Below are 27369 nucleotides of genomic sequence, written 5' to 3' on the forward strand. Positions count from 1 at the left end.
GTTGCTATTTTGAAAGCTGAAATAGACCGCGCCATTGACCAACTAAAAGCTGCTCTAAAGTCCAGCGCAAAGTGCGTCAGTTAGAGCACCTATGCAGGCTCAAGCGCTTCATACACACAGCATGTACAGCAATACACAAATATCTTTACAGATGAAAACAATTTAAGGATTAAACTGTAACAAAAAATATTATTTACTACATGAATTTAAAAAACACTGCCTCCATGCCTTCTTCATTTCGGGGGGCTCTCGGTTTATTAACTACAATTTGCATTTGTATAATGTTATTATTAATAGCAGTATTATTGATTACATGCATGTTTATATTTGTTTTAACAAAAACAAGTTTAGATTTGTCCATCTGTCAGGTTTTGGAGACGTCTGCATCACCATATGGGGCATAATAACAGGACTTGTGTTTGGATATAGCTCAGATTTTTAACACACTTCGTTATTATTGTTAATTTATTCGCTTGCTGGAAATTAGAACTGAATTTAGAAATAGTTTTGAAACAAATCTTTGCGTTTAACAAACTAAATTAAATATGTAGGGTAATGGATGCCTTTAGTGGAGTGAGTTTCCACAGTTTCATTACTCCACGAAAGTAAAGGAGTAAAGAGTAAAAGTAAAGAGAAAGTAAAGAGGCCGAACTGAGGAGCATGTAAATAGCAAATGTGCCATGGCGCGACACAACTGACTCTTAAAGGGAATGGGAGATGAGACTCTAATTGGTTTAATGCACATTATGCTCAAAACACACCCAGAACTCATTAAGAGAAAAAGCACAACCGAGGCACAGACACATCCTTAATGCTTTTGCACCATGTGCTTTAGACTTTGCACCTAGACCTTTAAAATAGAGACCCAAGTCAGTAAAAGCTAAAAAAAAATATATGAATGAACACATTGCTACAGTACAAACTTTATTATTATTATCATTATTATTATTATTAAAACAATGAACATGATATATAAATCAACCACAAAATAGTGCAACATAAAAAGTCATTTTCTTAAAGAGACAGTGCACCCAAAAATGAAAAATGTGTCATCATTTACTCATCCTCCAGTTTTTCTTCTTCTGCTGAACACAAAGAAAGATATACTAAAGAATGTTATCAAATAACAGCCATTGACTTCCATTATATGTATATTTTTGTTTTGTTCCTACTATAGATGTCAATGGCTGCTTTTTTAACCCCAACATTTTTCAGGATTTCATCTTTTGTGTTCAACAGCAGAAATGAATCTATTTGGAACCAGCTGAATGAGAGTAAATAATGAGAAAACGTTCCTTTTTAGGTGAACTGCCCCTTTAAAAGAAACAACCAACTGATGATCTGCAGCAGGCGTGACCAACCCTGTTCCTGGAGATCGACCTTCCTGCAGATTTCAGTTGCAACCCATATCAAACACACCTGCCTGTAATTATCAAGTGCTGTTCAGGTCCTAATTAATTGGTTCAGGTGTGTTTGATCAGGGTTGGCGCTGAACTTTGCAGGAAGGTCGATCTCCAGGAGCAGGGTTGAGCACCACTGATCTACAGCATGCGTCTAAACTCAATTCCTCGAGGGCCACAGCTCTGCACAGTTTTGTTCCAACTCTTATCAAACACAGCTGATCAAACTAATCTTTGGAACACCTTGATTAATATTAGCTGTGCAGAGCTGCGGCCCTCCGGGAATCGAGTTTGAGACTCATGATCTACAGACATTCTTAATCTTATTCAACCGGTTGTGATGATTCAAACGCATTTAGAGTCTCTATTTAAATATGGAGTTAACGAATTAAAGACAAGCGAGTCTATCAAAGTGCAAAACATGAATTAAACGACTAAATAAACAATGGGGACTTATAAAAAGGCAGCACATGCACAAACGGCATTAAAGGATCGTACTTATAATGCAATATAGTGAACTCCATGCAGCACGGTTTAGTAAATTCGTTGAGATTTTGCATAAGGAAAATGGGTTAACGAAACCTCTCTCACACACACACACACACACACACACGCATACGCACACATTTTAATCTCTAGAATCCAAATAATGACTCTGACTGCAAAAAAAAGGCAAATGAGTTACCTAAACATAGGGGTAGTTCACTCAAAAATGTCCATTTACTCATTATTTACTCACATTAAGCCTTTATGAGGTTATTCTGAACTCAAAAGAAGATATTTTGTAGAAAGCTGAAAACCATTGACTTCCATAGTATTGGTTTGGAAGTAAATGGCTTTCAATGGTCTTTTGTGTTCAACAGAAGAAAGTCAAACAAGTTTTAACGATTGAAAGCTGAGTAAATGATGACAGAACATTCAGTTTTGGGTGAACTATCCCTTTAATACAAGCTTCTCTTAAGTCAGGACCAAATCAAAGGCCCAAATTATGAAGTAGCGCAATGGCCGCCAAACACCCAGCAGCGTAAAGACACATTTAGCCCTATTCAAAGCTACACAGAGTGGCTGTATCTGGGTATCGGCATCCGTACAGTAATGAAACAAGCCTACACTGGCAGATGGGAGTTGAGGTTAACCTCTAAAGCAGCAAACAAGCAAATTGTGCTCTAAATCAGTGTTTCCCAACCCTGTTCCTGAAGGCACACCAACATATTTTGGATGTCTCCCTTATCTGAGCCATTAACTTCAGGTCTTGGAGTGTCTTCTAATGTTCTGATGAGTTGATATATAGGTGTGTTTGATTAAGAAGAGGTGAAAGTGTGTACTGTTGGTGTGCCTTCAGGAAGAGGGTTGGGAAACTCCACTCTAAATATCCTCTCAACCAGTGCATTTCACAAAATAACTTAACATCTTTTAAAAACGACCATGTAATCGAGATCAAAAAGGTCTAGAATTCGACACCTTTCAGGCCTCCTGCTATGAGTATAGTCTTATTTCTGCGGTGTGATGGTGTCCATACCGGGCCAGGCTGAAACGTAGTGCCTTGGCAGAGTTCCCTCCATGAGCCTCTCCATCCACAGGCCCAGTCGGTCCAGTTTGTGGTGGATCTCCAAAGTTGTGGCCTTCTGACGGGAACTCGAACGGGACCTTGAGGTTCTGCTGGGTCCTGCGGTCGCCGCATCCTCATCAGAGAACCTGCTACGTTCAGCTTCCTCACCTGTAAACACGGGTCTGAATATACAGAAGTACTTCTTGTGGCCGTTGAGCGCCAGGACGTGGCCCATGTGGTCAGATTTGTTTGTGCTGGAGTCCTCCACCTCCTCCTCTTCATCCGACCTGGCGTCGGGAGCAGACTCCATGAGCGAATCCATCCATTGCCGGTGCTTGTCCACATTTAGAAAGGAGTAGTGGAGATTCTGAGACCTGCAAGAGGAAAGTGGATTTATTTGCAGGATTTTAAAAAAAGACTTGGAAGAAGAGGGGTGCTCAATATAGTGCCGTGCAGAACAACTTTTGTTCAGGGGGCTTTCCCACTGGCATGTGAAGATTTTTTTCTGGATTTTAGCAGATTTTGGCTAAAATGAAAGCAGTTAAAAGGTCTAAGGTTAATATTATTAGCCCCCTTAAGCAATATTTCTCAATTTTCTACACAACAAACCATCGTTATACAATAACTTGCCTAATTACCCTAAAAAACCTAGTTAAGCCTTAAAATGTCACTTTAAGCTAAAAACTAGAATCTTGAAAAATGTACTGTCATCATGGCACAGATAAAATAGTAGCTGATTATATACCTGCAACTATCTCCAACCCTTAAACCAACACATACCATTGGACCTTGCTAAAATATGACACTGTCTATCTGAAAAACTAGTGATGGACTAGTGTGGTCACGATATTGGATTTTCGGTAGTGATCGGTACCGATATTTTAAAAATGCCCGCTAACATCTGAGAGCTGTTGAGCGTGTACTTAAACACCACTGATTCTCCACTGCGTTCACATTCTCGATAGAAATGACTGTGAAATAAAAATTCCAGCATCGAGACAACACTATGACGCACAGTGGAGAATAAATTATGTGTTCTTGGCCGACCTCTGATCTCATTTGCTGACCCCATATGGTTTATAATAATGAAGCTGCAGAAACTGTCATGAAAACAAACGTCTGGTCTGAGCCCCTCCCCCAGAGAATCATCAGTCTATAGTGAATGACTGACTGACTTCATAACTAGAAGGTAGGGCTTCTTTTGCTAGAGCAGCCTCCCATTGAAAATTATTAGAGTGACAAGTCTTGTGTATTCTGTTGACCTTATTCTACAATGTGCTCGTTTTTGCAATTGTTTTAGAACATCTGGTTCAGTTGCCTATGGGAGAAATGGCTAGGAATAAAAACAGCAGAAAACGGTTGAATTATTTGCACTAGAAACAAGTGTGTTCACGACTATACGTTAAAGTAGAATATAATAATAAAACAATTTCAGTTACGCAAAATCAAGCAGCATAACAAGCAGTTTTTAACCTCTAAAAATCAATGGAAGTGAATTAGACTGGAAGTCTCAAGCTATAAAGATTCCAATGGTTGCGCCCACTCGTACATTAAAAATAAGGTCAATAGTCTTTAGTTTATTCCAAAAATGTGCAGTACTTTTCGCAGCAGTAATAATAATAATAATAATTCCTTACATTTATATAGCGCTTTTCAGAAACTCAAAGCGTTTTACACATTTTTGAAAGGAATCACCTCATCCACCACCAGTGTGCAGCATCCACCTGGATGATGCGACAGCAGCCATACCGCACACCACACACCAGCTGATTGGTGGAGAGGTGACAGAGTGATGCAGCTAATTATGATATGGGGATGTTTAGGAGGCCATGATGGACAGAGGGCAGTGGGCAAATTTGGCCAGGATGTTGTGGTTAAACCCCTACTCTTTTTCGAAGGACATATTGGGGTTTTTAACATCCACAAAAAGATGGCACTCACTAAGCAGTATAGAGTCCCCATCAATATACTGGGGCTTTAGGACCCACACAGAACGCAGGTTGAGCACCCCATGATGGTCTCACTAACACCACCTCCAGCAGCAACCTAGCTTTCCCATGTGGTCTCCCATCTGGTTACTGACCGGGCGCAGCCCTGCTTAGCTTCAGTGGGTGACCATGTGAGAGTGGCAGAGAGCAAGCTGCCGGCTAATAGCAGTATCTATTCGATTTTAAATCACGTTCTCACCACAAACAAACTAAGCCAGTGTCTGTTATAAAGAGTACCAAGACTACCTCTTAAAACAGGTCTTCTTTTGGTGTGCATTAGAGTGTGATTGCTGCATTCACACCTGCCTAAATGAACTGCACCAAAAATGAAAAAGCACTACAGCTAAGAAAGCTAAATGAGACTTGTGTGTTAGCACCCTTAAACTCTGAGTGAAGGTTGATCTCCAGAAACAGATTTTGACGTTTTCTCAAATGCACAAACAGGTCTTACCCTGAGAATGAGTACACTTCTTTGGCAAACTTCCTGAGCAGCACTTGTTTAGAAGCGTCCGTGAGGATCAGCACCACGTTGATGTGACCAGGCTTTAACCGGACTAAGTTGCTCATGTAGGTGATGTCTGTCAGCTCGGTCACCTCCACAAAATTCTTCTTAGGTGGACGACTGGAACAGGAAAAAACAGCTCTTAGCACAATCCTGATATACACGTATAATCTCAAAATCTCAGCACGATGTCTAGCTTTTGAGGATCTTTTGGTCTACTTCACTTTGACATGCAAGTCCTATTAAGTGATTTCTTGATTACGAAGGTGTGGCAGAAATCAGGTCTGGGTGTGGCTAGAGAAACTGAACTCAGGTGTGTGATAAACCAGAGTTTTAACAGGGGGCAAATACTTTTTCACAGGGCTATGTAGTTTAATAGTTATTCTTAATAATAAAAACCTTCATTTAAAAACTGCATGATGTGTTATTTTTGACTAATATTTAAATTAGTTTGATGATCTGAAACATTAAAGTGTGACAAACATGCTAAATAATAAGAAATCAGCAAGGGGGCAAACACTTTTTCACACCACAGTATATCATTTCAATGTGCGATTGAATTTTTTCGGTCCTTACCTTGAAGTGCTCTCTGGGCCTGGAGAGCTCTCTGGTGTCTTTGGTGAATCCGTGGCCTTTTGTTTGGCTGGTTTTTCCTCCCCAGAGTCACTGTTCACCATAACAAATACAAGTAAATGCACAACTGGACTTAAAAAGGCACTTGGGAAAAAAATATCTAACCAAATTGTGGGTCATACCTGAAGGCCTGAATGATTACAGTTCCAAACAGGATGAAAAGAGCCGAGAAGATCAGCGACAGTACAGGCATCATCTCACGCCTGGGAGAAACAAATGATGATGAAACTCGTTTAGTTTAATTTATTTAGAAAAATTAATTTCATTAACAATTTTGAGATTAAATTCTCCACAGGTTCTGTTATTTCAGCATAATAAATCCACACCGAAACCTTGACACTGATGAAATAAAATTAATCCAAAGATGGATCTCAACTATACCGTTTGTGATTGTGTCCACAAAATAAATGCGCAAGTCGTTTTTTTGGTTGACATAAATACAGCGGGGAAAATACATTTTGAACATGTCACCATTTTTCTCAGTTGGTAAAATCCAAAGAAATCAATTTATGCAAATATAAAATAAAATGAATCAGGGAGAAGTACTGAACACATGAAGAAAGGGAGGTGTAGAAAGGCAGTGAAGGCCCAGTCAGCAGCTGAAATCTCTCAGTAGTACTTCAGCAACCCTCTGCCCTTCCTCGGTGTAAATGAATATAAGCTGCTTCAGTCCAACATCTACATTAACAGCAGGATGAAGATGAACCCAGGGTGGACATTTTAGCAAGAAAATGATCCAAAACACAGCCAAGGAAACTCTCAAATGCATTCAGAGAAAGAAAATAAAGCTGCAAGAATGGCTTAGCCAATCACCTGACCCGAATCCAATATAGAATTCAAAATAAAGCTCAGATTCGATAGACTCAATATCTCACCGAACTTCTCCATATTTACACCCCTTCTCGCACTCTCAGATCAGCCAACTCCTTCTCCCTGGTACCACCTCTCGCACTCGATTAAGCACAATGGGAGACAGATCTTTTAGCTCTATGGCTCCTCGGCTATGGAACTCGCTTCCCCTGGATCTAAGGAGCAGTGATAGTCTTGACACATTTAAATCTCGTCTAAAGAACCATCTTTTTAAGCAGGCTTTCCTTTAAAAATGTTTTATCATGTTTTTTTATCATGTTTTTTTTATACTCGCGATGTGTGTTTATACCTGTTTGGTCAATGCTTGTTTTATTATTTGTTTGAATTCGTTTTAGCATGCCTGTTGATGCTTATTGTAAGGTGACCTTAGGTGTCTAGAAAGGCACCATTTACAAATAAAATGAATTATTATTATTATTATAGACGAGACCCACAGAACTATCAAGATTTGTACACTCTGTTGATGAAGTCTGTGAGAAACTCACACCTGAGCAATGCATGCAACTTCATTCTTCATATGAGAGGCGTCTTTAAGCTGCCATCACCAAAAAAGCCTTTTATATAAAGTATTAAATAAGTTTCAGTAGTTCAGCGCTTTCTCCTTGTGTCATTGTTATTACACATAACTCATTTTCAGATTGTTTTTCTTGTTTTATTTTTATATTTGTATTGTTTAGGGTTTTACCGAAATCTGGTTCAATTCCATGTCAACAGCTCCTTTAGAAATATTATTCCCAGAAAAAAACATGACATGTTTAAAGGGCACCTATGGTAAAAAATCTACTTTTCAAGCTGTTTGGACAGACATATGTGCATGTATGGTGTATAGACCGTCATATTTGGGTGATATAAGCACACCCAGTGCTTTTTTTTCAATTTAACAACATAAAAAACGGCGGTGGACCAATTGGAGCTGTTTTCAAATCGACCGCTACTTGACGTAGGAGAGCGGTCCCCCCGCCCACCAATATTGATTGACAGGTGTGTCATCATATTTTCAGTTTGTTGATTCACGTCCGCCATTTTCAGCGTGAGTCGAAGCGATATCACTAAAGGAACACCCTAGCTCTATTTTTAGATGCAAGGCTCATTGGGCTCAACACAAGAGCAATATTCTCCACATTATCGCTCTAATCGGAATTATTGGTTGTATCTTTAGGTAGGTTTGCAAACATGTGTACTTCTCATTGAGTCTACCTTATACTTCAGCCGTTTGCATTTCTCGCGATCACAGAAGCTCCCTGTGATCTTAACTAGCATGCGTTTTAGAATTCTAAACATAGGTTTCTATCAGGGTACACTCAAGTCGACGGCTGGGCGCCGCGGACCGCTGCAGAAACCTATGTTGAGAATTCAAAAATGCGTGGCGCAACGATTCGGGACACGATTCGGGTGCCGTGTCGTGGCTTTGAGCGGCGCATCCGGTGCCTCAGTCAAAGTTAATTCAGTGTGCGTGGTTATTAGTTTCTGTGTACAAGCTCGGCACTTGAAACTAGCACACAGTTGGCTGTAAATCTGTACAAAGACACATATGATTTTGTACTCTCTGCTTGGTCTGTGTCCAAGTCGTACATGTATGACTGAATCCTGTACCTCTCACTCCAGCTCGTTCTCGCAGTCTGCCTGTCAGACTCTGTTGCAAACGCAGAGCGGGTGAGCTCATGGCCCCGCCCCCTTGTTACGTTGGCGGGAAGCCGAAACTAATTTACATGTGAAGCAACACACCCATAAATCAGCGAGCTGTGGACACGCCCCCAACATGACACTTTTTAACACATTATATAAAAAATCTGAATTGTGTTTTATACTGAACCTAAACTGGCACACTCAGAAGAGCCATAATATTAATATTAAATCATAAAAAAGAGGTAAACTATATGCCCTTTAATGCTTATTTTTCCAGCTGTATATACATTTAAATTGCAACAGGAATTACAAATTTCACTCTTTTAATTAGAGTTTTAGATACACTAGTTTCATAAATGTAACAGAATATGTTAATTTTAAATATAAATATATTAAATATAGATGAAAGTGCATGTAAAGAAAAACATTCTCACATGCGATTGTTTCTGTAGCAATTTAACTAATTATATCAATTTATAAAGCATGTGACTGATTAGAACTAGACACATAGAAAGACATTTGACCTAAAACAAAACATTTATAAATATATAATGAGGTAATCAACATGTTAACAGTGTTCATTTGAAGAGTTCTTAAAAATACGTCTCTGTAAATGAAATTACTCGAGAACAGTGGACTGTGCTCACCAGTTAGAGTAGAGAAGATCAAAGTAAAACTGAGCCAGGTAATCATATGCAGTGTTCATCCACTGAATCAGAAACATCTGGAATAAAAAGAGACAACAACCTTATTATTGTGTAATCATTTCTTTCATTATCATTTCTAATAAAGACTTCTGCACTTTCTAGGCAATGTAACCCTTGCGTAGTGTTCAAATTGACTACCCTTTCGTTATGTTCAGGGCTGTTTTTGCCCCATTGACTTCCATTATAATTACATTTTTTGATTGCAAAGCCATGACAGCATATAATCATGCATGCTTGATTGTTGGGTGTTTTCCCTGTTGGGAAGGTCAAATGTGTCATTTTTACTGTTGATCATCAGTTGGCAGCATTAACCCTTTAGATGGGTAAAACAGCAGATTATAGTGTGTGTGCAGGAATACACTTACTATGTTTACTCTCTTCTAAGAGCTGAGGAGCAATGACAAGTCGAAGTCAATTGGGGAAAACACAGCCACGAACATAACGAAAGGGTAGTCAATTTGCCTAGGGTGTGTTGTTGAATTTCTTAACTAAATTCAAAGCATTTTCTGAAAATATGTGTTAAAATAAGATTTATCATCAAAACTCATTCCATTTGGTGAAACACAGAGAAAGCGGTGGCCAAATTAACTCACTCCGGAGTGGTGGAAAACATCCCCAACAACCCACAAGGGTTAAATGTCAGAGTTCAAATTGGTGCAGGAATGATATTAATAGGAATAATTCACAATGGGTTCCCTTCAGGTTTTCCTATGGGGTTTCATAATGGGGGTTTCTAATTAATGAGGAAAATAAGGTCTGTGGTAAACATAACTTGACAGTACTTACTGTTTTACACCAAAAACTTCCATTCTCCCATCCCATTCTTTTCTAGTTAATTGCTAGTAATGTACATATGCTAAAATACACATGACAGCTTTTTAACATAAATGTGTATAATTTACTTGTAGATACCTTAAAGGGCACCTATGGTAAAAAATCGACTTTTCAAGCTGTTTGGACAGACATATGTGCATGTATGGTGTATAGACTGTCATATTGGGGTGATATAAGCACACCCAGTGCTATTTTTTCAATTTAACAACATAAAAAACGGTGGACCAATTGGAGCGGTTTTCAAACCGACCACAACTTTACGTAGGAGAGCGGTCCCCCCACCCACCAATATTGATTGACAGGCGCGTCATCATATCCTCAGTTTGTTGATTCACGTCCGCCATTTTCAGCGTGAGTTGAAGCGATATCACTAAAGGAACACGCTAGCTCTATTTTTAGATGCAAGGCTCATTGGGCTCAACACAAGATCAATATTCTCCACATTATCGCTCTAATCGGAATTATTGGTTGTATCTTTAGGTAGGTTTGCAAACATGTGTACTTCTCATTGAGTCTACCTTATACTTCAGCCGTTTGCATTTCTCGCGATCCCAGAAGCTCCCTGTGATCTTAACTAGCATGCGTTTTAGAATTCTAAACATAGGTTTCTATCAGGGTACACTCAAGTCGACGGCTGGGCGCCGTGGACCGCTGCAGAAACCTATGTTTAGAATTCAAAAATGCGTGGTGCGACGATTCGGGATATATCATGTTTCTGGTGCGCTAAGATATCTGGAATATAACCTGGCAATAACACATTACTGTAACTGCATTACTTTTGACAGTAACTAATACTGTAAGGCATTACTTTTTAAATATATTAACTCCGTTATCAATACAATATGATACGTTTGTCCGGTACTTGGTAAATGAATTAATTTTGGCTGCAGTCTAGCCTACATCTTCCTGTTTACAATGGCAACACATTGCAAAATTGGTAAATGGCAACCAACCACTGTAAAGAAGACGCGTTGTGTATGAGGCGCCAGACTGGACAAAAGTTAAGCGAAAGTATAGAGACAGAATGCGCGTGAGGTACACCAAGTATGTGCATGAGAGAGACCAGGTGCGCGTGAGAGAGGCCTAGTGTGCGCACGAGAGAGACCGAATGCGCTAGCTAGATTGAGAGACTATTAACGTTCCTATTATTAATTACTTATGCTACTATGTTTGTTGTTTTAAATAAATAAATAAGCACACATTTGTTAGCATCTGTATAACAAAAGTGATTAGTTTAGTATACAGTGACACATTTCTGTTAGATCTCAGAACACACGTTATTTAAAATGTATAGTGCTGTACTGCTCAGAAAAATGCTGTGATTTTTTTGTTTTAGATATTTTTTAGCTGTATACAACAGCAGATTTTGCACTTTTGATATACACAGCTGCTGACGCATCATGTTTCATTTGTAGTTAGTTTAAAAATTGCTCTTAAATATAATTTTTGAGCAGCTGTTTTGTATTTGTTTTGTTTAAAATGCGTAAAATGTATGGTTGTCTATAATAGCAGTTTTTTGGTGCTGATTTTCACCAAATTGATTGTGAATGATAATTCAGATTACTTTCATTTATTTATTTATTTCATAAAAATGTTGTGTTTGTTGTATATTGTTGCTAGGTTTCATACTCAAGCTGTGAAGGAACTTGTTCAAGGGTTAATTACTAACTTCTATGACACTGAAGCAACTTTAGTTTTAGCTCTTTTTGTTTCTGAATCCATTATTCAGCTGGTTTATCACCTTGGGATATTTCATTTTTGTGCTGCTGGTCTGACTTACATAAATTAATGTTTAAAAATTACTTTTTGTTTAAGTCCGTCTTGTGTTTTAGTTGCGAGAACGCAAATTAATTAAAACTGTGAAGCTGATCAACAGTGTTTTATCCATGCAGTACTTAAGTGATGTTATAACGGCATTAATGGGAGCATTAAAAATGTTCTTTGGAAAGTAACTCAAAAATTACTTTTAACAGTAACGGATTACTTAAATATTCGATAAAGTAATTGAGTTACTTTTTGAATAAAGTAATTAGTAAGTGTAACTAGTTACTATTTTTCAGTACCTAGCACAACACTGCCTTTCTATTGTTTTACCTACAATAGAAGTCAATGGTTTCCGGTTTCTAACAATCTTCAAAGTATCTTCTTTTGTGTTTGACTTAAAAAAAGAAACTCTTAAAAGTCTGAAATCAAGAAAAAGTAAGAAAAAAATAGTATTTATTTTTGGGTAAAGTATGCCTTTTAACCTCTATAAGACTCACAGAAGCAAACTCATTGTTGAGTTCAGGCAGCATGGCGTCATGGGTAAGGTAGGAGGGGTCTCTTTGCAGAAGCTCAAGCTGCTCGTGGAGGCGGTGCTTATCATCGTCACTCCCGTTCCATCCGCCAGTCACTGTCCGATATAACACCCGTCCTGAAGTGCTGCGTCTCTCCAAGATAATCACCTGCATGCACAAAAGCGATCAATTCATGAAGGCAATAAAACAAGGTGACAATAGCAGTTTCCATATGAAGATGTAACGTAGACTTGTGGGCAAATTTGGAATATTGCATAAAACATTTGCAATTAAAGCACTGTTTCAATCTAATGAGCCATGGAGAACAAAATTCGTCACTTCCTGATAAACAGGCGCCAAATATCAAAAAGAAAAATGGAATTTGCTGCTGTAGGAGAAGCCAATGTGGGCCTTTTTTAATATAATAAATTATTTGTGTCACAGAAGATGAAGACAAAACGCAATGAACGTGCTGTGGCTTCTAAAGGTTTGAGGCGCTCTTTAGGAGGGCAGATGCTCAAGACAGTTCTGGAGACAATAATACTGCACCACTGTGATGACAGATTTTGGCTGAGGGATTTCAGAATGACCAAAACAACATTTCAGATTAATTAATTTGTTTTATTACAATTTAGTCTGTCCGTTGGCTTATTCATGGATGGAAACAGTTAATGTGTGGATTAGGACAATACCATCTCTGACCTGTGGAGGGGTTGTGTCGTCTTTCTTGAGTAGGGTGTCACAAAGAGGTTGCTGTTGTCTCTGATCAACATAAGCGAACCGGAGAACTTCCTTAGTGTTGGAGGAAGCAAAGTCAAAGAAGGCCTCGTTCACGGACACAAACTGCTCTCCTTCACCAGTAACCAGCAGAACGCAGTACCTGTTGAGCAGAGAGACAGCGAGAAGAGGAAGTGTCAAAAGTCGACCAACACCCAATCAAAATCCCTTTAAAGTACAAATGAAATCAAAACCAACCACATTGACTTTGTTAGCTCACATTGCTAGTGTTGTGAACAATTCATCTATGCATGTTATTAAGGAAAAAAACAATAGTTTACCCTTTTAATCTTTAATTGAAATCTGAAAATGCACTTCCTGTTTGTTTTCAGTAAAATTTTCAGATTAGGTCTGTCTGAGGTATTGGGCGTGGCTAACATACTTAACCACGCCCCTCCAGCTGTCAGTTTTGACACAGAAATGATGAGCAGGAGGAGTCTGTTAGGTTGTAATAACTAGGCCCACACGAAATCTGCGCGCGCAGAATTTCACAGATTTTCCGCTGATTTTTAGCCCTTCAATAATTCAGTTTATTTACTTGAGTAAATGTGTGTAAATCTATATTTATTCAGTTTTTACATTAATTACAGTAATACTATTGACTAATGTGAAAATGTTCATCTGATGTACAATGCAGTTTGTACAGTAATATTTTCTGTTTTTTAGAAGAGATATTATATGAGAGACTTGCTTTGTTTACCAAATAAAGTGAATCTGCAAAATTTAATTTGCATTTTAAACATTAAATAAAAGTTAAAAAGGTATACATTTTTATTTCTTATATTTTTATAGTTTTAGTTATGATACTCCCAAAATCATTCGGCAGAAATCTGCAGATTTTTTACCAAAATTCTCCTCAGAAATAGCAAAAAACGTCCGCAGATTTCGTCTGGCCCTAGTAATAACTCTCCACACACCATTTTCTGAATGAAATGCCTACTTTACGACATCCAATCAGCTCGCAGCAGAATAAACAAGCCACGCCCACCGTTTTCTCATTTAATATTACGTTTCTCTAGGAACTGCATCACGATACGAAAAAAAGAAAATGTTAATAGTTATATTAATCGTGCTTATAATAGTGCTTAATAAGGTATATTAATAGTGTTAATAGTGCTATTGCACTGCTGGTTAGACCTAAACTGCATTTCGTTGCCTTGTACGTGTACATGTGTAAAGACAATAAAGTCGAATCTAATCTAATCTAATCTTATTTGTGAGATTTCTTACTTCCTGCGACGGTGGAACTGTTTAACAGGACACAGCTCATCAAAGAGTTTCTGATTCACCAGACGCGGCACCAGAAGAAAACGATTATTTGACACAAACTCGTCAAGGATCTGCTTTTTCATCCCTCTTGCCTAGGAATAATAATAAAAAAAAGATTAGTCAGTAATACCTTTAATACAGGGAACAGATTCTTACTGTAAACTTGTTGCTTATTGGCATGCTAATTATAAATATATTGATCGTTTATGAGTACTTACAAAGAACACCTTCTGCATGATCTTTTCTTACCCAATATCTAAACTTTGCTGCAAATTTAACAGTATGTTTGTTTATTTGTTTCACAACAAGGGTCAGTGTACAATAATCAACATTCCCCAAGTATGCAAATGCACCCAAATTAGCCCAAAGTTTTCACTGGTGGTCCCTTAGCCAGATGCTAAGAAGTTTAATTATAAACTAATTTCGAGTGGATAGCGTGCTTATGATTGCTTGCAGCTGGTATTGCATTATTCAATTTATGATTCACCAATCAGACGATTCCTAAGCCACTATAAATACCCTGAGTTCCATATAACAGCCATCTTCGTTTTGAAGAATCCTTTCCTAGATGGATGGCACGGTGGCCCAGTGGTTAGCACTGTTGCCTCACAGCAAGAACGTCACTGGTTCTAGTCCTTACCAAGCCAGCCAACGTTTCTGTGCAGAGTTTACACGCTCTCCCCGTGCTCACGTGGGTTTCCCCCGAGTTCCCCGGTTTCCTCCCACCGTCCAAAAACATGCAACTTAAGTTAATTGACTAATCCAAATCGGCACCATAGACATGCTCCTAGTAAGTAGTTATCTCTAAAGAGCAATCACTATCTGTTCATGAGCTACTACAGCAGGGGAGTTCTTGAGATCTACCTGAACTCAAACTCCCCTCTCGCCTTGCAAATGGGAGGCCGCCCCGGGCAAGGATCTTATGAGCTCAGGGCTCTCTCCCGGGACAGCATGCCAAACAAGCTTTCTAATCAACCATTAGCTAAGTCGCAGCTAATCGCAGGTTTCTAGTATTAAGCTGTAGAACGAAACGATACAAAAATAGTTTCATACCAGCAGCCATTAGATATTTAAATAAGGCATAGACTAAAGCAGAGGTATTTCAGTGACCTGTATATTTCAGATCGTTTTAAACATTTATTTGGGGGGAGGACACTTGAAAGGATTATTAATTTATAAGTGTTTTTATGTTTTATGTCCTAATGTTTATTTGTTGTTGTTACTGTGTGAGTTCCTTTGTGTGGCACTGTTGTGAGATGAGGACTCTTGACTGCAAACCAAATCTACCTTCGGGTATAAATAAAGTAACCTAACCTAACCTAACCTAAGTGTGAACTCTTGAAAGGTCATACCAATAAAAATACAAATTCAAACTAAAAATAACACTCAAATAAAACGACAAAAAACAACCACAACATCAAAAAGCCTGATGATTATTAAGAAGCCATTTCTTAAATTTATACTTAAATGGCTTAAAAGAAACATCCTCTAACACAGTGGTTCCCAAGCCTTCTGCTTTGTGCACCCCTTTCTAATATTTGACACCTGTCAAGCAGCCCTTTCTCCGAATAAACTCCACATTTTTAACTACAACAACTAAATACACATACTTTCTGTACACGTCATTAAAATAAAAATAATAAAATACGTGAATTTAATGGACAAGCTTTTATGAAGTTGACAATTTTCACAGCGTCATTAAGTGCAGAAAAAAGTTAATCAGGCATGTTTTCCCATCGCAAGAGCTTCTTGGTGGATGCTGCAGTCCAACTTTTCGGATGAAAGCTACTGCTCCTTTATGCCTCCTTTTTTCTTCTTCTGCAGTTCCTCCAATTTTCCTTGAAAAAAAAACTTACAGGCATGTCTTGCAAGTGCCGGACCATATATGAGAGCTTAAGACTGCTATTAGCTAAAACCTCACCACAGACTACACATTGCAGATATGGATTTTCTACATCTTCAATCCGTGTAAACCCGAAACCAATGTAACTGTCGCTATATTTGAGTTTCTTACTTGACATTTTCTCAGTCTCTAGCGTAGACCTAATTCAGTACATCTCTGCTGGATTTCTCTGTTCCTGCCTGCTCCTCTTCACCTCGTTCGTTATCCTCCGAGTCCATACTGTATATTCGAGGCGGCTGCAGGTCTCCATAGAAGAGGCTGATATAGATGGTTCTTTCCTACTGTCACTTGACTTCTTTAAAGTGTCAGTTTTTATCCAGGTGACCATTTTGATTATTATAGCAAGCAAAAAATATGACTAACGTACTATCACTTAGCACCTAATGTGAAAGGGCGGGGCATTTGTGACGCAGACGTGAAACCGTGAGATGAGTGAGTATGCATAGGTTGTAAATTACAATTTGTAAGGTGCTTTTTGCTCTCTCTCTCTCTCTCTCTCTCTCTCTCTCTCAGAATTTCTTTTCTGTCAAAAATATGACGTGAAGTTTACCCAAAATAAATGCATAAGAATAGTAAAAGATAAAATTTTCCACCGTTACACACATTCTGTCGTGCACCCCTGGTGGTCAAACTGCGCACTCCTAGGGGTGCACGCACCTCAGTTTGGGAACCGCTGCTCCAAAAGATTGTTTACCTATACTACTTGACAAAAGTCTTGTCGCCCATCCAAGCTTTAGGAACAATTAATAATAACTTGACTTCTAGTTGATCATTTGGTATCAGAAGTGGCTTATATGAAAGGCAAAGGCCTCTAGATTATGCTTATTTTACCACAATAAAATATGATCATGCCTTGATTTTTTATTATTTAATTAGGACAGTAAGGTCTGACTTTGCTTAGACAAAAGTCTTGTCACTTATCAGAAATAATGTCCAGTATAGAATATAAAGTAATGCTGCAGTGGAAACAGAATGAATATTGTGTATGACTCCATCATGAGCTTGGAGGACTGCATCCATACATCTCTGCAATGACTCAAATCACTTATTAATAAAGACATCTGGAATGGCAAAGAAAGCGTTCTTGCAGGACTCCCAGAGTTCATCAAGATCTTCAATGCCTCCTCCATCATCTTACCGCAGACATGCTCAATAATGTTCATGCCTGGTGACTGGGCCGGCCAATCCTGGAGCACCTTGACCTTCTTTGCTTTCAGCAAATTTGATGTGGAGGCCGAAGTTTAGAAGGAGCGCTATCCTGCTGAAGAATTTCCCTTACTGAATGTAACCCCAAACCATGATTTCCTTTCACCAAACTTGACTGATTTCTGTGAGAATCTTGGGTGCATGCAGGTTCCAGGAGGTCTTCTGCAGTATTTGTGATGATTGGGATGCAGTTCGACCTTCTGCCACTTTTCCAAATGATCAACTAGAAGTCAAGTTATTATTTCTTGTTCTTACTACTGGGATCAACGACAAGACTTTTGTCAGGTGGTGTATTAATAAGGAGCAAATTATGATATTCTTGAGGCAAAAAGCCCAGTTAATAGTTCGTTAAGAGTGAGAATATAATCATAAAATACAGTGTGACGGATTTGTGAAGAAAAAAACGAAACAGTTTTACAGAAAAACTGCATTTTTTAGCAGGGTTTTACCTGTATCACATCAGCAGGTTTCTCAGTGTTCTCTTTGAACAGGAGCATTGTGGGGGCATATGTGTTAATGTTGAATCTCTGCACGACTTTGGAGGTCTCAGTCAGGCCCATATCCACATATCCAAACCTCACATAGTCTTTATAGGCAAACGCGGTGAGCTGCAAAGCAAAAGGAGCAGAATACAGCTCGTGTCGAGACAATGACAGATTAGTTGAACAATTAGTATAATAAACACTCACTTTGTACAGAAGAGGGACGTTAGATGCGATATCAAACATGATCACTCTTGGCTTGTTCTCCTCATGCCAACTGTTCAAAAACTCGAGGTAGTTGCTGTCGGTCACCTAAAAGAAAAGAGTAAATAAAAATGAACAGTGAGAGAGGAGGGAGAAGCGAGAAGAAGTCAAGGAAATGAAAATGAAGAGGTAAGTAAAACTCCAAAAAGAAAAACAAACAAAAGGAAAGAGAAAAAGCGAGGGAGAGAGAGAAAAAAGGAGAAAGGAAAGGAAGTAAAAAGCAATGATGAAAAGAAGAGAACGTAAAGTTATGGAAATGATGAAACAGATGGAATTTTACAAATAAAAAAAACTAAAGGAAATAAAAAAAAGGAAAGGAAAAAAAAAAAAAAGTCAACGAAATTCAAAAAGAAAAAAATGGGACAAAGAGAAAATGCAAGAAAAAAGGTGCAGGATGGGGAAAATAGAAGCAAGGGAATAATACGATATGAAGAAAGAAAGGTAGGAAGGAAAAGGGAGAGAGAAAAAGAAAAATTGGAAAAGTAAAAGAAGCAAAAAGAGATAAAGGGAATAAAGAAAGGGAATAGAGATAAAGAAAAATGGAATTAAAAGTAGTGAAGGAAATGGAAACTGAAATGGAAATGAAAGAGAAGAATAGGAAGGTAATTGGAATGGAGAAAAAGACAAAGGAGAAAAGGGAAAAGAAAGGGAAAAGAAAAAGGGTGGAAACACCGGCCCATCCCATGTGGCGTCAGCTTCAACGCTTCCCATTCACTTTGAATGGGTGACGTCAGGCATTGCCGAACTGCATTGTGGATCCATCTGCGCCGCTTCAGAGGGGTTGCTCGCTGCAGAAGTTGGGACTTTCTCAACTTTGAACGCAGACGGAAGCGCCAGCCAATCAGATATCTTTATGCAAATGCACCAGCTCAAGACAGTGGCCTATTGTTGACAAATTTCATTGGCTGACGCTGCTATGAGGATCGCTTCAGCCCCAACTTCAGGCAAGCACTTTGTCAAGCGTTGACGCTGAAGCCCCGTGTGAATGGGGCGTAAAGGAAGAAATTGATAAAAAAGCAAAGCAAATGGAAGGAACAAAAGGTAAATGGAAAGAAAAGAAAAGTCGGGAGGAGGAAAGGAAAAGGTACAAAGGGAACGTGTAATCCTACCTTCTCTACTAGCTTCTGGGGCAGAAGGCTTTCCACAAACTGCCTCAAGTGTTCTCTGACCACAGAGTAGTGGAAGAAAGTGACTTTTCCACTGACTAAACCGAGAATGGATGGCGTGCGGTGGGCACCAAGATGGTTAGCCAGCTGTCTCTCATATCCAATGTCCACTACACCGATACCGACCCCTTCAAATCACAAACAGATATTAAAAAGTTGTGTTCTTTCAATTAATTGAAAAACAATGGCCAACTACTATGAGCAATTGGGTATATGCACTGGGACTTTTAATTTTGAATAAGCCCATCAAAGCACTTCTGGTGAACTGTCATGACATTATAAACTCACATGAAATGATCTTCACTGTCTGCTTGAGATAAAGTGGATTGTATTCCATTATTCCATGCCATGCCTTATATTTTACCACAGTATTTTGAATGATATTTCTCCATTTGCATGCTGCTGGTTATATTTAAAGTCCTTTTATCTTGTTTTACACTTGCCTTGAATAACTAAATTAACTACAACCGAACCGCTCTAGAGTTCGTTTCAATCAAGCCATAATTCAGGTGGTCTCGGACCGATTGTTTTAGCACAGATCAGAGTGCGATTGCGGGTTTCACATATGCCCAAACGACAAGCTGAGGGGACAAACAAATGTATGGATCGTAAATCACTCACCCAAGGGCTCCAGATCCAGCACAGTTTCCTTCCATACGGGTTCGATGTGAATGCAGGTGAAGCACCACTCGGAGGTGATCTTGATCAGGTAGGGTCTCTTGAAACTGTCCGGCAGAACCTCATTCATGTACTGGTTGTAGTGTAAGAGATGTTTGCTCTCGGTGAAGTCTCGACTCGTCCGAGGGAAGTGAAAGAACGATTCGTCAAAGTAGAAACTGTCATGATACTGTCTGAAGCCCTGCGGCGGCCGCGCAAAGTTTTGATTCTCGTCCATTTGACCAAAACGGTCATAGTTCGCCCTTCGCTCCTCATTTGATAAAATCTGCGTGAAGTAAATCAAGCGAGGCTTATTATTGAGAGCATATTCAAATCCTTTAATGAGTGAAATTTATCAAATGTAATATGTATAACGTGTCAAGATGTATAATCCACTTATCTGAAGTTAACCCATATATATAAATTAACATACAATTTGCCACTCATAAAATTCTAACTTATATGATATAGGTTTTGCATGTCTAGGATTTTTATAAAATTAACCCATGTGTATTGTTGTTATTTTTTATTACTTCCTATCTACAAAAAGCAACCTACCTCATAGGATTTGGTGATCTTGATAAACATGTCTTCTGCCCCTGGACTTTTGTTCTTGTCTGGATGCCTATAGACAGAGTGTAAAAACAAATCTTCATTTGAACATCATGATAAGTGACGTTTTTGCATTTTTTGCAGCTATATATATGTATATGTATATATATATATATATATATATATATATATATATATATATATATATATATATATATATATATATATATATATATATATATATATATATATATATATGTATATATATATATATGTATATATATGTATATATATATATATATATATATATATATATATATATATATATATATATATATATATATATATATATATATATATATATATGTATATATATATATATATATATGTATATATATACATATATATATACATATATACGTATGTATGTGTGTGTATATATATATATATATATATATATATATATATATATATATATATATATATATATATATATATATATATATGTATATATATATATATATATATATATATATATATATATATATATATATATATATATATATATATATATGTATATATATGTATACATATGTATATATATATATATATATATATATATATATATATATATATATATATATATATATATATATATATATATATATATATATATGTATATATATACGTATATATGTATATATATACGTATATATGTGTGTGTATATATATATATATATATATATATATATATATATATATATATATATATATATATATATATATATATATATATGTATATATATATATATATATATATATATATATATATATATATATATATGTATATATATATATATATATATATATATATATATATATATATGTATATATGTACGTATATATGTATATATATACGTATATATGTATATATATACGTATATATGTATATATATATATATATATATATATATATATACATATATATGTATATATACATATGTATATATATATATATATATATATACATATATATATATATACATATATATATATATACATATGTATATATACATACATATGTATATATACATATGTATATATATATACATATGTATATATATACATATGTATATATACATATGTATATATACATATGTATATATATACATATGTATATATACATATGTATATATACATATGTATATATATATATATATATATATATATATATATATATATATATATATATATATATATATATATATATATATATATATATATATATATATATATATATATATATATATACACATATATGTATATATACATATGTATATATATACATATATGTATATATACATATGTATATATATATATATGTATATATACATATGTATATATACATATGTATATATACATATGTATATATACATATGTATATATATATATATATATATATATATATATATATATATATATATATATATATATATATATATATATGTATATATACATATGTATATATATATATGTATATATATATATATATATATATATATATATATATATATATATATATATATATATATATATATATATATACATAATAATAAATCAGTAGATATATGCAGAATGACTTTGAGAGTATAGAAGCTAAAAACTTAAAGGTATAGTTGACACAAAAATGTAAATTTACCCACTATTAACTCTCAAGTGCTTCCAAACTTTTAAGAATTTCTTTATTCTATTGAACACAGAAGATAATATCCTGAAAAAAAGCTGAAAACCGGTAACCATTGACTAGTAGGAAAAGCAAATACTATGGAAGTCAATGGTTACAGGTTTCCAACATTTTTCAAAATAATATTTCAGAAACTGCTGATCTATAGCGATTTTCATGCACAACCATCTCTAGGGTTTAGTGAAAAAGGTCAGAAAAAGAGAAAATATCCAGTGAGCGGCTGTTCAGTGGGCACAAATGCCTTGTTGATGCCAGAGGTCAGAGGAGAATGGCTAGACTGCTTCCAGCTGATAGAAAGGCAACAATAACTCAAATAAGCACTCGTTACAATCGAGGTCTGCAGAAGAGCATCTCTGAATGCACAACACATCCAACCTTGAGGCAGATGACCACACCGGGTGCCACTCCTGTCAGTTAAGGAACAGGAAACTGAGACTACAATTTGCAATTCGCACAGGCTCCCCAAAATTGGACAATAGAAGATTGAAAAAAAAGGTTGCCTGGTCTGATGAGTCTTAATTTCTGTTGCGACATTCAGATGGTCGGGTCAGAATTTGGCATCAACAACAAAAAGCATGGATCCATCCTGCCTTGAATCAATGGTTCAGGCTGCTGGTGGTGGTGTAATGGTGTGGGGGATCTTTTCTTGGCACACTTTGGGCCCATTAGTACCAATTAAGCATCATACGCCATAGCCTACCTGAGTATTGTTGCTGACCATGTCCATCTCTTTACGACCACAGTGTACCCACCTTCTGATGGCTACTTCCAAAAGGATAACGTGCCATGTCATAAAGCTCAGACTGGTTTCTTGAACATGACAATGATTTCACTGTACTCAAATGGCCTTCAGAGTCACCAGATCTCAATCCAATAGAGCACCTTTGGAATGTGGTGGAACGGGAGATTTGCATCATGGATGTGTAAATGACAAATCTGCAGCAATTGAGTGATGCTATCATGTCAATCTGGACCAAAATTTCAGAATATTTCCAATATCTTGTAGAATCTGTGCCACGAAGGATTAAGGCAGTTCAGAAGGCAAATGGGGGTCCAGCCTGGTACTAGTAAGGTGCACCTAATGAAGTGGCTGGTGAGTGTATATTGTACATATTAAACACACCTCACCGAAACGTTCAAACTGAATAACACACTGTATGATGGGTTGAAAAATAGGCAGATTTCTGCCTTATCATTCATTACTCACCATTCCCTTGCCAGACTCTTGTACATTTTCTTGATTTCAGTGAGGCTGGCATGTTTGGACACTTTGAGAACGCTGTAGGGATCAAACTCGGGCGCAGATGCCAATGAATCACCAAACAGAGCAAGAAGAAGAATCGCCCAAGCACAGCTGCTCATAAACACACTCCAGCCTCCCATCTTCTGACACATGAACCGTGACAGACTGCACAAACAGAGGAGATTGGGGAAATTGTCACATATATTCACTCCAGGAAATAACTGATTGCACTATAAATACATCATGTAAGTAGGGCGGTCAAATATATCGAAATTATCAAAATATCGCAAATGTGCATATCACAATAGACAAATCACAATGGTTGGTAATAAATGAGCAATTTAACACAGAAGTATTTTTGAGCGCCTGCTATTACCATCTTAAAGACTTTTCAACACACATCTCGGAAACCAAGCAGAGTGGAGATGCTGCTTTCTGGACAAAAACGATCTGTACTGACTTTAGTATAGATTAGGGCTGCACGATATTGGAAAACAATGACATTGCGATATTTTGTTTTCCTGCAATATATATTCCAATATGAACATAATTTCACAAGATAACTCTATTTGAAAAGAATTCATCCTTTTACTTTGATTGGAATTCGGAGTGCATCTGCGTAGAATATACTAAACTATATACAAAAATATACAGAGCAACAATGCACAGATGAAAACATTAGAACAAACATTTTTCATTAGAAAAATGAAATAAACAGTGCTCCGAGGTTTTCGCTGACAGCATTGACGTTCAAAACGCAAGAATCCAATGTAAATTAACACTGTATAGTCTTCATTGTATTAATTCTGTGTGGAGTTTGCATTTTCTCCCCGCGTTCGCGTGGGTTTCCTCCGGGTGCTCCGGTTTCCCCCACAGTCCAAAGACATGCGGTACAGGTAAATTGGGTAGACTAAATTGTCTGTAGTGTATGAGTGTGTATGGATGTTTCCCAGAGATGGGTTGCAGCTGGAAGGGCATCCGATGCGTAAAAACATATGCTGCATAAGTTGGCGGTTCATTCCGCTGTGGCGACCCCAGATTAATAAAGAGACTAAGCCGAAAAGAAAACGAATGAATGAATGAATGAGTCTCCCACGCTGAAGTTTTCCATATAGACCATTTTAAGGGACGTAAACAATAACAATGGTCCCAACGTACTTCATATTTTACATTTTTAATTTCTGTAGCTTATGAGAATCCGAAAAGTGCCACATATTGATGAATAATATTATGACAGCTGTTTAACATTAAGTTATGATTGAACTGTCTCTAGTTACAGTTATGAAGTAGTTTGATAACAAGCAGGAAATGTTCATGGGCCAATGACATGGCCACATTGAAATTGTCTATATAATGTATGAATTTAAGATGATTAGCATTTTGGGGCTTTGCTAATGTACGTCATTACACGATTCTTGACCCAAATATGTCTTATAAGACTTGCTATAAATACACCACGCCATTTTAGCCGGCGTATTCTATAAAAACGAATGACAGCCTTTGTTTTTTTGCTCATGAAGAAGTAAAATTACAGGACACATGCATTAACCTCCTTTAGACTAATTAGGTAATCAATAGCGTTTCTATAGAAACCAGCACACCCAATCGATCAATAAAGGTAAATCAGCAGCGCGATGTGATCGTAAGATAACTTCACTTCAGATGGACAAGACAGAGGCTATTTAAAGCAGACAAAGCACTGTCAGTGTCAGATAACACACATATATACTGATTAGTTCCCGATTTGAGGACTTCAACATCAGTTAACTGAAGCGCGAGCTGCACGCCCTGCTGATGGGAGATATGACGATCAATGCAAAACTGCAAACATTTCATTAAACACAACACTGCTGAATAGTGGTGATACCTTGACCCAACTCTTGTTGTAATCGTATCTTTCAAGAATTTAACAACAATCCATGTTTTCCCGGTGGTAATAGATGGATCGTCCCCCAGGCTTTCGCTTCCCCGGTGCTTCCGGTAGTAAGGAATTCTGGATAAACACTTTCTATGATAAAAGTCCTACACAATATTATGCATTTTTCCATAATACGAAAGTAAAAAAAAATATTTAAAGAAAGTTAAGAAAAAAATTATTTCCACAAAACAATTTATCTATAAAACCTATCAATATTATAAATTTTCTCCTTCTGGTTTATGCCACCATACAGTGTGCTGAAATCCCAAACTACAGTTATTAAGTTAAAATAATGATTCGTTCATTCATTTTCCTTCGGCTTAGTCCTTTTATTCATTAAATAATGTGTGTTACATTTTTAATAATGAAGCTAACACGTAAGCTAAATAAAAATGGTTGGTTTGTTTGTACTTTCTTATTTTAAAAAGCAAACAAAAACGAAACAAACAATATCAAACAGCAAAACGAAACAAAAAGCAAAGCATAAACTGTAGATGCAACGATAACAGACAGAACTGTATATTACACTAACTAGGAATTATTTATTACTTATTTTTTATATCACATTGTTCTTATTCATAAGTCACGTTGGATAAAAGTTTCCTATTAAATATTTCAAATATTGGTCTGTGTAAATTGTGTGGTTTGTATTCTTTTGTCTGTCTAAAGAGAATTTATTTAAATATAATACACCAATCACAACATAGACATAGTATATGAGGTATTTAGACATTAGTAAAACATTGATTTTACCTGGTAAAACTTACCAGCAAAGCGTTCTCATAATTCTAACCAAGCGTACCAAGTCACATGACTTGTACTTCGTTTGTTCTTTTAAGGAGAAAAAAAATCGCAAGGTTTTTTAAAACATATTTTTATAATTGCCAATAGTAAATGAAGCAACAGACCAATTTCAAACATACGAACTGTAAGTCAGTCTGTGGGAAATTTTCGTTTAACAGTTTATTCAACAGTTTTTGCCTGATTTAATAAGGACGAATCATCAACACCGTCTGAGGATTCCAAACAAGTCCCGTTGGATGGCCCCGCCCATTTCCATAATTGGCGGGCTTAACGGTTCAAAGTAACTGAAATATGGAGCCCCCGAAAGGTAACCGTTAAAGATGTCGCCCTTCATCTCCAAATGTTACTGAAATTTGGGCAAACGCAGGCCTATTAGTTTTACAGAGTGAAGGTGAGCAACAAAAATCATTTCTGTATCAATAAATTATGTTTAGGCCTACATAATTGTGGATACAAGGTCAAGATTTTCATTGTAATTGACTCTAAACCACTCAAAACACTAAACTTACACTAAACTAAATTTCCCAATTCTCGAGAATCTATTTTGTATAATGTTAGTTGGAATTATTGTCAATATTATAATTATTATGTGCACAGTTTTCGTTAATTGTTGCTAAATTATGTCCTTTAGCCATATTCAAGACAAGACACACACGTTTAAATAGGCAAATTATGCATTATTTAATGAAAAATGTCCTACTAGCACAGAAAAAAAAAACTAAATATTGGATTATCTTAAAGATATAGTTATTATTTATTTTTATTTAACATATTACAGTGAAGCACGTCATGATTTGCCAAGTACGATGCTATCCTGGATTAACGTTAATATATACATTGATCCTGGAACATAGTTTTTGTTTAATGTAATCCACATCTATTCCCAACCCCTAAACCCAACCAAAAATGTAGATTATTCCCAAACCAGAGGACAATAATAGTTGGATATAACAATCATGTAAGTGCATAAACTGTAAGCCTAAACTTAACATAAATGTT

General features: G+C 36.6%; 1 protein-coding gene across 1 annotated transcript; it reads right to left on the reverse strand.

The window, feature by feature from the left end:
- Nucleotides 1-911: 911 nt before the first annotated feature.
- Nucleotides 912-25623, reverse strand: dnajc16l (DnaJ (Hsp40) homolog, subfamily C, member 16 like). Its single transcript, XM_056468097.1, has 15 exons — nt 25516-25623; nt 23613-23813; nt 20668-20734; nt 20074-20395; nt 19396-19580; nt 18230-18334; nt 17990-18148; nt 14393-14523; nt 13088-13265; nt 12371-12553; nt 9216-9292; nt 6195-6275; nt 6016-6105; nt 5389-5559; nt 912-3323 (listed from the first exon to the last, which is right to left on the reverse strand). Exons 2-15 carry the CDS (start codon nt 23798-23800, stop codon nt 2891-2893), a joined length of 2370 nt encoding a protein of 789 aa, XP_056324072.1. The 5' UTR covers nt 23801-23813; nt 25516-25623; the 3' UTR covers nt 912-2890.
- Between the last annotated feature and the right edge of the window lie 1746 nt (nt 25624-27369).

Source organism: Danio aesculapii, chromosome 11 (genome assembly GCF_903798145.1).
Source record: "Danio aesculapii chromosome 11, fDanAes4.1, whole genome shotgun sequence".
NCBI lineage: Eukaryota > Metazoa > Chordata > Actinopteri > Cypriniformes > Danionidae > Danio > Danio aesculapii.

What these genes read in the sequence shown, in the direction of transcription:
- dnajc16l (XM_056468097.1), bottom strand. Translation starts at nt 23,800, where the DNA reads ATGTGTCAGAAGATGGGAGGCTGGAGTGTGTTTATGAGCAGCTGTGCT. An exon ending in CCCAGAAGCTAGTAGAGAAG is followed by an intron (nt 18,335 to 19,395) that starts GTAGGATTACAC and finishes CTTTTCTTTTAG; the next exon opens with GTGACCGACAGCAACTACCT. An exon ending in CAGTTCCACCGTCGCAGGAA is followed by an intron (nt 13,266 to 14,392) that starts GTAAGAAATCTC and finishes TCTGCTCAACAG; the next exon opens with GTACTGCGTTCTGCTGGTTA.